General features: G+C 43.8%; 2 protein-coding genes across 3 annotated transcripts in view; one reads left to right on the forward strand and one right to left on the reverse strand.

The window, feature by feature from the left end:
- Nucleotides 1-14,487, reverse strand: part of cpped1 (calcineurin-like phosphoesterase domain containing 1) — a 146,420-nt gene that overhangs the window by 37,473 nt on the left and 94,460 nt on the right. The gene's annotated exons all lie outside the window — the stretch shown is intronic.
- The window catches only part of shisa9a (shisa family member 9a), a 59,282-nt gene continuing 44,966 nt past the window's right edge, over nucleotides 172-14,487 (forward strand). The window contains exons 1-2 of the mRNA XM_079334057.1: nucleotides 172-1,074; nucleotides 1,952-2,058. Coding sequence (XP_079190183.1) covers nucleotides 560-1,074; nucleotides 1,952-2,058 — 622 coding nt within the window. The 5' untranslated portion in view covers nucleotides 172-559. The remainder of the gene's footprint in view (nucleotides 1,075-1,951; nucleotides 2,059-14,487) is intronic.

Consider the following 14,487-nt stretch of genomic DNA (forward strand, 5'->3'; position numbering starts at 1 on the left):
GACGGCATAACAGAAAAGTGATTTGCGTATTCTGGGGGCATTCATCGTAATATTTCACAACAAAGCAGCCCCCTCCTCTCTCTCTCTCTCGCTCTCTGTTGCTCTCCTCAGCCCTCGCAGTCTCTCTCCCTTTCCTCCTCCTCCTCCTCCTCTGCTTTTGCGAACTAGGCTCTCCCACCCTCGGCTCCTCTATTCGCTCACTGCGCTCTCATCCTCTGTGCGGCATGTGTCTCTGCCTACTCCTGTGCGTAAGAGCGCACCGATGGATAAGTGATGCACTCCTGACGAAGCGAAATCTGAGCCTTCAAATGCCTTTCTGAAGAGACGTGTGCGCGTTAGGGCACAGTCACTGAGAAGTATATGAACCAAGGATCATTTTTCTGCGCGGGATTGTTTGCATGATGATAGATTAAATAAAGATGTTCATCTGCGTGGATGAAGGTGCGGCGCAATTCGGATGCGTGTTTGTGGACTTTTCAGCATACCATGAGCGCGCGCCTTTTCCCCTGTCTCCAAGTAATTTCCTGTCTGCGTGAAGTTAAACGGAGGAGAAAGCACCATGAGAGGTAAATACTTTCTCCTCGGCTTCTTGGTGCTCAAACTTATGGCTCTTGTCTGCAAGGCTGACGGGGAGCCAGGGCTGCTGGGAGGATTCGTAATGATCGCCACCTCCAACGGCTCCAGGGAGGAGGAGAGCGTGTCTGAGGAGACTCCGCACACCGAAGACAAATGTCGGGGTTACTACGACGTGATGGGCCAGTGGGACCCGCCGTTCATCTGCAAAACCGGGAATTATCTGTACTGCTGCGGCACCTGTGGCTTCCGCTTCTGCTGCTCCTACAAGCACTCGCGGCTGGACCAGAGCACCTGCAAAAATTATGACACCCCAGTGTGGATGAAGACAGGACAGACTCCCTACAAAAAAATGAACAAGATGATTGACAGCACCAAAGACAAGACGAACTTAATTGTTTACATCATTTGTGGAGTAGTGGCCATAATGGCTCTTGTGGGGATTTTCACCAAACTGGGGCTGGAAAAGGCGCACCGGCCCCAGAGAGAGAATATGTCCAGGTGGGTCTCTCTCTCCCTCTTTTTCCTTATCTCCCTCCAGCCCTTCTCTCTCTCCCTCTTTTTCCTTATCTCCCTCCAGCCCTTCTTCTTCTCCCCCCTGTCTCTCTCTCTCCCTCTCTCTCTCCCTCTCTCTCTGCCTCCCTGCTTCTCTCTGTGCGCTTGTTTACAAAGAGACTTGCAGTAGTAGCCTACGCATCCAGTGATCTGGAGCGCAGCAATATGCCGTTATTCTTTCATCTGCTTCTGTTCAAATCAGACTTTTTTTTTTATTGAGATAGATTGCAAAATAAACAAAGTGCAAAGTGCAAAATAAATGTAAGTGCAACTTACATAACTGTTTTGGCACATTATATTTCGCATACAGGCTGTTGTTTCTTGGCAACCAGATCCAATTATGTCATCGAGACTTCAAAATAAAAATAAGTGCATGCATGCTCTCTGCACTCCAGTCCACCTCTCCATTCAGGTGTATCATAACATTACGTGCTCTTCTCTTTAGAGACGGGTGGTGTCTTTTACTATGAGGCGGCATCGCTCGCCATGCATTGCATTGTGCAGCAAAGCGAGTGATGCTTACAGAAAATCCTCTAACACACCGTCATTGTGTGGTAGGATTAGAAGTCTGTGCAATAATTACTGAAACAACAGTAAAAAATGGAAGCAAACATTTCCATTTCTTCAGGGAATCACATTTTCTTCCACTTAGCAGCACCTCACAGCTTCACAGAAGGATGCTGTACAGCAGTGCAGCCTGACTGAATAATTAAATTAACAATGTTATGCACAGTTCCTCTTGTCTGTTCCCCTAAATCTTCACCGCCTCTCTTCCTCTCTCCTCTTCTTCATCGCTCCTCCTATTTCACTTTTTGTCCGACAGGGCCGTAGCCAGCGTGCTGCAGGGCGGGGGTCCAGGTGAGCCGTTTCGGGGGGAGGAGGCCCTCGGGATGCATTCTCAACACTTTGTTTCCAGGGCCACAAACCTACGTGAGTGTTTTTTTTTGTCGTTGTTGTTGTTTTGACAGCTCATTACAGCCGTTTGTGTTTAGTGTGTCTAACTTTTAGAATCACTCGGTGCTGTGATTGGGGCTTGTGTAAGCAAAAAAAGATGCTTGTATACAGGACTTGGATGTTGGTCTCTGGAGTGTCATTTGGAGTGATGTAATGATGTGAAAGCCGCTCATCTCAGCTGGACTCGCATGTTGTTGATGGTGAATAAAGTGAGAAAATCCACAAAGATTCAGTAGAAGCAGAGAGAGAGAGAGAGAGAGAGAGAGAGAGAGAGAGAGAGAGAGAACACACAAAGCCCTGCAGGCTTTTTCCAGTTTTTGTTTCAAATGACAGCATTGGTTTTTGTTTTATCCTCCACCGGCCAGATATCCATCCATTTCATAACCGATGGAGCTTCTGCAGCTTCTCAAATCCAACCATTATTCATCGTTTTATTTTGGTTCATGCCCACATGATATAATGACAGAGAGGAGGGAAAAAAGGGGAGTGGGAGTGTGTGTGTGTGTGTGTGTGTGTGTGTGTATGTGAGTCGGCGAGGAAGTCGTGGTGGTTGTGGTGGTGTTGTTGTGTTGGTTTAGGGTTGGGGGAATGGGGGGGTTGAAGGGTGGTAGTGGTAGAATACAGCGAGTATGAATGCCATCTATTTCTGCAGCGTCCTGTGGGCTGCTACAGTAGAGGGCTTCTTTGTGTTTTAACACAGAAGATCAAATAGATGGAGGCACACAAAAACACACGCACACACTCAAATATGTACGGACCAGAGCTTACAGTGCACGCACACACACACACACACACACACACACACACATCATGAACACATGGAAACAGACAGCACACACATTCCCTCAAACTAATGTCAAAGAAAAAGCACATCAAAAACACATTTAGTCCAGTCAAACATCTGTCATCCCTCGTCTCTCATATTACTATGAAGCTTGGCATAAATGACACCCTGTTGAATTCCATCTGACTGCAGCTGAAACCATCAGAAAGACTCCATCTTTGCAGACAAAGACGAGGCATATACCCATTTCAACACAGTTTTTTTTTTTTAACCATTGTGTTGTTGTTTTTTTTTTAAATCCTGGTTCCTGGGGAAAGTGAATAACTTTGTCAGTTGGAGGGAACTATTGCACACATTTCCAATGCAAATTGACAGGCTTTGAGAATTTGTTGCACATTGGCAGCTTGCTTTGGCTTGGATTTAGAAAACGACGATCAATAGCTTCCTGAAATCTCTGAATTTTCATTGCAGGCTCCAGATTATATTTGGAATGAGTGCACAGAGTTCACAGTTGAGTTTGAACCACTAACAGTGAGCTGGCAAGGCATTCTGGGTTATAACTGAGAGGAAGTGTACATGTAAGGAAGTGGTGGTGGTGGTAGTGGTGGTAGTGGTGGAGGGGGGGGGGGCTGGTTGAGTAACTACTTCTATTTGCAAGCATAAAATAAGCATGTAATCCTACAACTCCCCTGACTAACGACAAGGTGACATAACCCTGCTCGGTGTGAAGCATGACGCCCACAGACACCATCAACATCATGTTGAGAGCACATCTCATGGAAAAGGGGACAGAAAGGTTACATTCATTAAAATGGTTTGCTTTCAGAAAGGAGGGGGGGGGGGGTTGTCTCAGTCTCAAAAAAAGTGCTCCCATTACATGGTGGAAAGAGATAATTGACACTTTCAGTAGGTGATGGCGTCCACTCTAGTTCTTCTTTCCCCCTTCCTCTTTGTGGGAGCGATGAGATGAGGACGTGGCCTATCACCTGAGCGGTCACTGTGAAAGAGCCTTCGTCGTTGGCAGTGTGTATCCTGCTCCCCTGAACCTCCTAATCCCTCTGGATTGTGGGTGATGATGTGCAATGTTATTAACCTCTGTGATCTGGCGGGATCCTCGCCAACCGCCACCTGATTACAGGTCCCTCCGCTGGCGAGGGAGACGATTCATCGCAGGGAGAAGAGGGGGGGGGGGAATTAGATACGGATTCCCTTGATATGGACTTGTTATTTTTGTTTAAAGTGAAGATAAACGGACTGAAAAAGGAAAGTGCACGAGTAAAAGCTAAGAACAGACGAGGGAAGGAGAGAGGAGGAGTGAAGAGGGAGACTTTTGCAATGTTCAGATAAGTGCAAAAGGTGAAAAGGGCCAATGCACAATATAGGACATGCTGGAATTGTTGTTGAAAATCAATTTTTAGTGCAAAAGACATTGATTATAGCTTTTGGCGAGCTTGTCAGATTAGACCAGCAGTAGTGAGTGCAGGGTGGCAGGTGTAATGGGAGGAGAAGACTCCTTCAGGTGTTTGTGTGACTGTCAATCACACACTGTCTTTTTGTGTGTTTGTAAAGAAATCACAGATGCACATGAGCGTTGATATAATCTCCCAGAATGCATTTCACTAAATGTATTTGTCAAAAGAAGAAAAAGCAGGTAGTGCTCTATTTCCAAACCCATGTTTCAGAATCATTATCACATGCACCACACACACAACCCGCATTAACAAGCCTGAGCTTCCTGTTGGCAATGTGATGGGCCCCTGTACACTTTCAGCAGCGGCCCCCAGAATCCTCCTGCATATTAAAAAAAGGACGCTTTGCTTTCCTTGTGAACCAGAAAGCAGCCGGCCCACCGATCCCCAGGTGGACCGGCAGGCAGACTTTCATGTCATCTCCTAACCCGGAGACTTTGTTTGAATCCTTAAAAGGCAGAAAATCCTGCGTCTCGCTTCACTCTCAGCTTCAAAGAGCAGAAGAGACAAAGAAGGGAGGGATGGAGGGAGAGAGGAGAACGGAGGAAGGAGAGAGAACACTTTAAGATCTGAGTGGCAGCAGCCAGACTGATAGAAGCATTCAGACGAATTTAGCTTTGTACGTGTTATATTGTCAGTATTAAATCAATTAACAGTCAGGGTAAGTTACGAAAGCGTATATTTCGTTTTCCTGTGGCAGTGTGAAAGGAAACAACTCACACATTTTTGAAAAGCCATTTTCAATATGCAAGTATTTAGCGATTATTTTCCTCCCATCTGTATGTCTCAGAGGACAACAGACTCAACAGGTGGTACGAAGCATGTCATCAAACACATACAGTACCTCCATGTTGTAGCTGGAGGTCATTTGGATGTTTGGATTGAGTGGCTCCTCCTCGGTTTGCTGAACTGACGTGAGCCTGCTGCTTTGTCTCTAAAACGTTCAGCAGAAGTGTGTTGTTTAGCTTCCTGAGGTTACTATTCTTGGCAGTGGACCAAGTTGTCCTTCATGCACATAGACTACAACTCCCTGGTATATTCTTCTCATATAGCCTGAGCAGGAAAAAAGGGGGGGTTTGGTATTTCCAAGACAGAAACCTAAATGATCATCAGCCTGCACAGGACGCCGCCGTCCTCACGTTCGGGAAACATCGCCTGCTGAATCCGTGTCAATAAACCAATATGTCAATAAATAATGTCAATAAACATGGAGTAACGAGTATCGATGTCTTTAACTGTAACAGTGTTTTAAATGAGAAAATTAACTAGATACAAAACGAGCTACCACAAATAGTGCAGTTACAGTAATGAGTTACTCTCAACACCGTCAGTCAATCAAACAATCCGAATCAGAAAGAAGAAGTACCAGGTAGGACTGGAATAATAAGCTATGAACGAGCGCAAATGACTTAAAGATGGAACTTAAAACAATATTGACAGTGAATTGTTATCAGTGTGGATATTGCACGTTTGTATTTATAAGGTTCAATATGCACAAAAGGTGTGTGACTGATTGCACGACTGCAAACGATCCAAAACACAACACAAGCTTCATCACAACACTTTGTATAAGGACCCAAAATGAATCCGTCATGAGAACCAAATGAGCATTATTGGCTCAACAAAAACATCCTTTTATTGGGCAGAAATCTCAAGCAGAATCACGGGTCGATCCCTGCGCTACCACTGGATGGGCGAAGAAAACATCACTCAAAGCAGTTCATCCCAACTCTGTGTGAACTGTGGGAGCCTGAAGGCTGACCCGTGACTGGGAGCTCGTACTGAAGCTGAGTCGGTTAGAAGAAAGCAGAGGACAGAGGTGCTTTGTGAATAAGGTGCTGATCTCTCCTCATCGCTGGAGGAAGGGCGACCAGTTTGATTTTGTGTCAATGATGGCTACCATAGCTCGTTTCTTATAGTAACAGTGCCAAAAATAATCAACAAAATACGACTATAGGGAATAAAACCTTCAATAATGATAACACTGTATGAGCATCACGCCCAACATCAACGGTAATTGAATTAAAGCAGCATGGAAGCTACATTTCTGTTTGAACAACTGGAAAAAGTGAAAAACATTGTGAGCCATTGCCACTTCCTTCTGGGTGATGTTCCCTTCACAGTTTGGCTCTACAAACTGCAAATCTTAAGTTTCTTAAGTGTAACCGACAAGCAGCAGAAGCTAATCTCATTGTAGCTACACTTAGTGTCGCGGCGCAAGTCATGAAATTGAATCAGAAAATAGCATTTATCCTTTAGAATTATTACACCCGACACGTCTCTCTGACAAATACTGTGCTTCTTAATGCTATAATTGTCATTTTGGGTATCACACTGAGGAGCTCTAGGTGGGCAGCACTATTAGTTTTATTAAGACAAAAACACACACAGTAAGATGCACACTCACGCAGCACTCTGTATTCACAACTCAATTCACCATTTGCAGGCTTAATTACCTCTCCAGCAGTTATAATCTTTTCCTAAACATTCGGAGATGGGAAGGATGAAATTTTAATAGGTAATTGCTTCCGAGATTGCACAGGCACGAGAAAAGGCCCTGTCTGCAAAACACTCCTGCTCCGCCTTGTGACTGCGCGCAAGTGTGTGTGTGTGTGTGTGTGTGTGTGTGTGTGTGTGTGCGTGTGTGAGGATGTGTGCATGTGCTGTGCACAGGCCTGTCAAAAGGAGCTGTGCATATCCTTCGTTAGAAGTAGGTGACTATGTGACCTTGTCTTCGCATCTGTCATCCGAGCCTTCAATGTGTCACATCTGATTGCAGAGTGTCAGGGAGGAGAGTGGAGCTCCAGCGAGTGAACCTACACACCGCTGTGCAGGCCATAGAAACAAGCAAAGAGATGTTGTGAAAGAGAAAATGACAGAGCTGGAGGTAGTTATCTGTGAGGCGTCACTCCAGCTTCGGCTACATTTGAAGCTCAGCTTCTGTCCTCGTTTTCAAACAGACACAAAAAGCAGGTGAAGTTTTGGTCTCATCCCTGAGTTTGCCTTTCAGGCTTAGAGCTCGGAGGTGTGACAGTCAGGCGTCTTCTACACAGACAGGCTTTGTGAGGAAAATATTTATTTGGTTGTATTTTGACATGTTTGTGTTCATCCTATATAGGAAAAAAAAGTCAAAAATGTATTGTGCCGTTAAACCTCCACTCAGAGGAAATGTTTGACAGTTTAAGGAAGATGTGTTGAGTTTTTGATGAAACTGTTGGCTATTAACTCATCAGTAAGTTATATGGTTAGCTTATTAGCATAGCATTAGTCTAAAATGCGATGCGTAAGGAAGAAGAGCCAGCCTTCGATCCCCAGCTGCTGCAGCGACGTGTTCAATATGACACTTAACCCCGAATCACTCCTGATGCTTCGTCAGCGGCGTATGAAAGATAATAGTTACATCTGACTACAGCGACCACTGCCATCAGTGTGTGAATGTGTAGGTGTGACATGCAGTGTAAAAGCACTTTGAGTAGTCAGAAGACGCGATATAGGCTTCAGTCCATTTACAGGATCTTTCCAATCAGCAGTTTCAAGTCACGATATTTACGACCCCGTGCCGGCTTGCCTTTAATCTGAATGTTGTGGTCCCACCTGGACCATCTTTGATACAGAGTCAGCGGGGGAGGGCAGCGCTGTGTGTATGTGCACATTTGACTGTGTGTGTGTGTATGTGGTGATACTTATAACTGAGCCCTGCTTCCCCAACGCTGAAACGCAATGCAAGCTCAGACTGGGGCACCAATATTAAACCATCGCAGAAGAAACGTAAATGTACAAGGACATGATGACCACTGAGCTTATTTATGGAACTTTTGTCACATGACATCTTTCATTACAGATGACTGAGATATTTGAAATGTCAGTTTCCATCAATTTTCATCACTCTGTGTAACGCTGTTGTTGTAGATATATGATGATGCCACTCTCTTCTTACTTGAAACATAAATCTCCTGAAATTCAAAGAAAAAGGGTTTCCTCCTCTTCCTCTCCTCTCTAGGGCCTCATTCCTGCACCCTGTCTTCGCCTAATTATCTTAATGTAAGACCCCTCAGCAGCCTGGGGACGCAATTAGACTCCTGTTTATTAGAGCTGTGGGGGTAGAATAGCCTGCAAGCATCACCCAATGGCTGACATCCCCTTAGTTGAGGCACAGAGGGAGGCTGACCAGGGAAATTGACAACACAAAACCTGTGGAGGTAAAAAAAGAAGCAAAAAGATTCATGAAAGTATTTAAAAACAAGAAGGGAAACTTTAAATTTGAAGTGAGATTTTTTTCCTTTTAAGTAGCAGCTGACCTCTAGCTGCGTCACGCTCCTGCTATTAAGCATTAGCTTCTTAATTTAAGCTACTACTTTATAAAGTGGAACATGCACACACATTCTTGGGATATTTTAAGAAATCAAATGGTATCCTGATTTGCAGAGAGAGTGGTCTAATCCATATGCCGCCTGTCCTTTGCTAGCCCTTAATATTTGCTTCACCTGGTGTGTAATTTCCCATCTTGTCATTGTGGTGTGGTAATAAAGGAAGTGATAGGGACAGTGAATATCTTAACTCTCTCCCCCCCACATATCCTCCTGGCGAATATTAATCAGTTCATTTACTCCCAGGAAGTCACATCTTGCATTTGACAGGTAATTACGTCTGCGATTGTGTGTGTGTGTGTGTGTGTGTGTGTGTGTGTGTGTGTGTGTGTGTGTGTGTGTGTCTGTGTGTGTATTATAGTCGATGTTCACTTACCTGCTCGTCAGATACTCCTGTCCTTGTGTTTGTCAGGCACATAAGCTCCATAACACTTCGGTCAAATCCTAAGCCCCATGAGGGCGATATTCCATCCATCTTCATCCATTTCAGTCTCATTTAAGTGTGACTATCTGAAATGATGCAGCACAGCACAGGCAGGCAGTCATGGGATAAGCAGACAGACCTCCCATCTGTATGTTTGAACAGGTGGTTATCACCACTGGTTTCTAATTAACTGCTACACTGACGCTCCTTAATCGACGACTGAAATTAATGAGTCAAGCCTTCTGCAAATATCAGGATTATTTTTCTGTTAAATGAATTTATGAAAAAAATGTAATTGTTAAAAGGAGGTGAATGCAAACAAACGTTTTGGAGTGGAGGATTTCGTTTGCAATTTGGGCTGCGTTTGTGAGAGGCACTTGGCTCAATGCATGAATCCTCATATTTGTCACTACAAAAGAGAAGCTATTGAGAAAGCAGCCGCTTTACTTTTAGCAATAATAACATCACTGTCTGTCAGACACACAGGGACTTAAGCTGATTCCCATAGAGGAATTATAAGTCCATTCAGGCCCCACCATCATCGTCGTGTTGTGCTGAGTGAAATCCCCTGTAATCTGCAGCCATTCACACGTTTTTCCCGTTTACACAGTTTCTAATAAGAAATAGCATTTTAATCTTCTGTATGCCTGACAATAATAGTACACATATTCCTGCATCTTCCCAACAATGATACACTGTTCTATTATTATTGAAGTGGAAGCTCTCCACTCCACGTATGGTGCACGTCAGGGATTCCCAACCAGGCGTACTAAGACTTCCAGGGATACTTCTGCAGTGAAACGGAGGTATGTGAAAAATATATCACATCTACATATGAAGTGCCCGTAACATTACTGGTCGAGAAATTTGATGTAAACTAGTATGTAGGCAAGGCAGCGCATAGGCTGGAAACATTTTGTAGTTTATAAAGCCTAAACATTTAAGTTAAAAGTGACAGTTTGACACTTGGTCATTTCAATTAAGAAATTCAATATACCGCTGAAAGGAATCGGTACGGATTTAAAATAGTTAACCTAATGCGGAAATGTTCAAAGTGTCTTTATTAATCGTTTAGTATGATGTTGTGGGAATCATTTTATGAACCAAAGAGGCATCAATATATTTCGTACACTGTCCTGTCAGTGAGTCCTGTGTGTTCAGGGGCACGATGAAAGGAGTTAAGTTAAAATAGAGAGCAGTGTCTCTCAGAATAATACACTGTGTTGCCTAATTCAAACAAACGTGTTTGTCGTGTACATTAGTTGTCATGCCGGGAGTCATGCCGGGAGTCATGCCGGGCCACACATTTACTTCACTTTCTGTCTAAGCAGACCTGAAGAGCAATGCTTGTTTCCTGTGAAATTGTTTCAAATGGGATTAAGAGACAAACCAGCTTAATGAAGAGTTACGGTATATCGAAGAACATGCTGGTGTCTGTGTTGTTATGGAAACTTTTGATTGTAGTCATGCCGGCATCCGTGCGCTCCTCATACGCACAGACGATAACAGGGAGGACGTCATCCGCCTCTTACACCTTCCCTGCTACTCCTGTCGCTTTCCAAGGTTCTTCCAGCAATCTCAGAGACATCTGAGAGGAAAGGAAGGAGACAGACATAACAGACATTAAAGCAATTACCCATACACTGTCCCCATACGCAAGACAAAACAAGAAAAATATAAAATAATTAAAAAAAACTGAAATCTGCTGTGTAAATAGCAACAACTATCTTGCAGGTGCATCTCTTTCTTAAAGGGAATGAGAGCTGACACTTTTTGATTGGTATGATTCATGTTACACCCCAAAATAAAGAAACAATCCGTACGCTTTGCACTTGGCATTGCACCAATATAGGGACCAAAGTGGTATAAACGTTGGCTACATCAGGAGCCGTGGGAATGCAACCTTGAGTAAACAAATACCTAAACAATGCCGGTTCAATATTTACTTTTTCATCTGAAATCAATAAAAAGGTATCCCTGCTGTGACGAACAAATTGAGAGCACGACTGATTGCGTCGACTGTATATGTGGCATTAGGGCTGACACGAGAACAGTCCTTATACATTTAAAATATTATAGGAGCTAACAGCATGTAGGCCAGTCACTCCTCTCTGTGTGTGCATTATAAAAGTCTTGGCTTTAATAGAGAACAGTCTGTTTTGGATGGACTCGCCAAAGAAAAAGATCAGTTCCCAGGTCCCGTAGGTGCAAAAGGCTCCCTTTTTCTTTTCTCTTCCTTATGCACACGCGAACATATGGACACCAAAAGACACCCACACGTGTATGAGCATCCACATACACATTCTTTCCCGGGCCTGTTTTTCAATCAGCCTTGGGGCAGGCAGCAGATTTGCTTGGCCAGCTGACGCATGCCACCAGCTATGTTAAGTCACAGACAGCTCACACTGCTGGCACATTTATGAAAACTATCCATCCTCATGCGCCATAGATGCAACCGCTCGCCACACACACCAATACCAAAACTTTGGGTGGTGTTCTGGGAAAGCAAGGTTCCCCCCCCCCTCATCTTCTTTTTCGCCTGGGGCGGTCAGTATGGCCTGGCTTGCTCCCCAACCTGCCCCGAGGAGGGAGGGACACATTGGCAGGCTTTTTGTCGCTCACCCTTCCATCGTCGTACGTACATATGGCCACACATAAAAACACACAAACTCATGGATGGGCTCACAGCCCCCGCCACCCCCCATCCTGCTGGGCGCTGGCCCATGGATGGGGGACATGTGGCTTGGAGAAATGCGTCACGAAGCTGGGCTTTCGCTCCGACAGATCTTGTGCCTGACTGCCTGCTTGCAAAATTACCAGCCTGGAACGACTCACAAAAACAGAGAGGGAGTTTTGTTTTCTGCCCTTGTGATTGCAGCAATCGCCCTGCTCTCAGCTCCCTTCGGCTTCTGGCAACTGTTGCCTTTTCTCTTGGCATGTTGCATTTTTTAGTCTATCATGGCTGTGAGTTGGTTAGATTGTTTTCTTTTCTCCTGTAGTAGCTTCTCAATGACAATCCCACCATTTTCCCCAGAGAGAAGGAAAAGTGTTGCTGCCTGTAGCAATTTGCTGTAAGTGTGCAACAGAGCCCTGATAGACATGCTCAGCCTGTAAAATGGCACATGTTCTGTACTGTGAGATGGGAATGAGTACAATTGAAGAGAATATCTCCTTCCTTTGAGGATTTATAAAAAAAAAAAAGGTCTTGTTTGTTTTCAGGAGATTTGCCTTTACAAAAGGTTAGATGTCGACTTGATTTTGGATTGCCTGCATATTACCTGACTCTGGCAGAGAAAGCTTCTCACAGGCAAAGAAGAAGACCTGCAATTATTCTTACTTTGAAATCCTTCAGAGGTCTGATTTAATACAAATCTTTTGTTAAAGATTGGATCCAAGCTCCTCCACCTGAGCCATGAAAAAAATAGTTTTTTAACACAGAATGTGGCTCTGAAAAGAGTGTTGCTTGTTCCTTTCGAAGACAAGCGTGGGGTCACCTTGAGCAGTTGGAATGTGTTTCGACTATGATTTATTTTGTTACATACAATATTCAACCAGCAATTAAGACTGCAAACACAGGGAAACAGCTACATGCTGCTTTTCAACTTCAGAGCAGTGACAGGTTTTAAGAAAACAGCCAAAGTCAAAAGCTGTGCTCCATATTAGCACATGGTTTGTGCTTTGTTTTGTATGAAGATACCAGCTCTGACATAGAAGATAGAAAGAAAAGAAAAAAACGCAAAAATCTGTTGGTGACAAAGTACATGACGTTGAGCTGATGGAGATTGTTTGTTGTCAGAGACAGTTTCTTGTTTCTTGTCATCATGCTGAGCTGATTAAAAAGCTGTCTGTTCTTAAAAACACGCACACATCTTCTCCATCCAACTCCTGACACATAAAACATATGGTGATATTTCCCAAAGTCAAACACATTCCTTCAGCAGGTGTCAAAACATACTAATTTATATATGAAAAAAAAAACAGAGAGTAATGTTTCAAACATCAGACTCTATATATTCTCATTCCTGTGACACTTTCATTTTTATCATTCACCGTCTTTTTAAAGCCGATTCAGCCAATTCAGTTGAGAAGAAAAAAATACTGTTTGAAATCTTGCTGAGATGGTGAAGATATACAGTTTTGGTAAATTGTTGGTATTTAATGTTTTTAAAAAGTTGCCTCCACAATACGAAGTGGAAAAGCAGTTTATCACAGAGGCGGGTCCAAAGGGGGGGCAGGGGCCCCCATGCCCATGTGAAATATAATTGGCCACCTCAGGTGACACTCCAAAAAATCCAGTGATTGGCTTACAGCCCTGTATGAGTCAGGACCAACTATTATGTCAGGCCACCCCTGCACAAGTTAGTGCCGCAGTTGGGCCACCCTAGTCAAAAAAAAGTCTGGACACGCCCCTGAGTGTAAAACAGCCAAAAAGCTGTTTATCAATATAAGTGTAAAAAATACACATCAGTGTAAAGAAATGTAAATAACCCTTTTCAATCATTTTGATTGATTGTAACTTGTGCACAATACTAAAAACGTGACACATTCAGCAGTTTCAGGTTTGCTGAGAAACCCCAAAAATAATCTTCTTCGGAGCGAAAACTTAAACTCAAGGTTGTTTTCAAATGCCATCAATCTTCCCTAAATAAAGATTCATGCCCATTTACAATTTGCAAACGCACTAAAGTGAAATCCTTTCTGGCCCAGAGCTCACCCTCTCTGGTTTGTTGAACCTGTTGACTCAATATGGAAATTTATTTGCTTTCCTGCCCTTTCATTGGCCACCGCGCTTCTTCTGACGCGTGTATGCAAATGCACCATTTCAGTATCTTCTCATCAGATCACAGGCTGCAGCACGGCACTGTGTTTCAGCACAAAGGAACTTAATGAGCTTCTTAATCCACACAGGTCTTACCTTTATGAGAAAATCAGAGTGTATGATCATTTAGGTTGCAGCCTGGTAATATATAATATACCACGTCTTACCTTTGATGACACATTCAACTCTTATTTTATTCAATTACTTGATGCATGGAGCTCCTGCATTCACTTTTAATGCTTTCCCCTCGAGTGTCTATGCAATCTATAATCACACATCACTACAGTAGACGTCTCTCTGCACACACGATAACAATCTCCAATCACACAAGAAAGAGACTTTCTCACTACAGAGATGGAAATTGTAGTCCTGCAGTGAGAAGAGCAGGAATTCTAGAGAATCATAAGAGACAGACATCCAGAGGGAGAGGTACCGTTAGATGTCACTGTCAAACTCAACCAGCAGGCAGCGATTGAATCAGTCCCTCTCAGGAATCCGGGGAAATGGAAGCAGAGGGGATCTGAAAGACTTTCTTTTTCCCC

The sequence above is a fragment of the Symphodus melops genome (assembly GCF_947650265.1).
Source record: "Symphodus melops genome assembly, chromosome: 21".
NCBI classification, from domain to species: domain Eukaryota; kingdom Metazoa; phylum Chordata; class Actinopteri; order Labriformes; family Labridae; genus Symphodus; species Symphodus melops.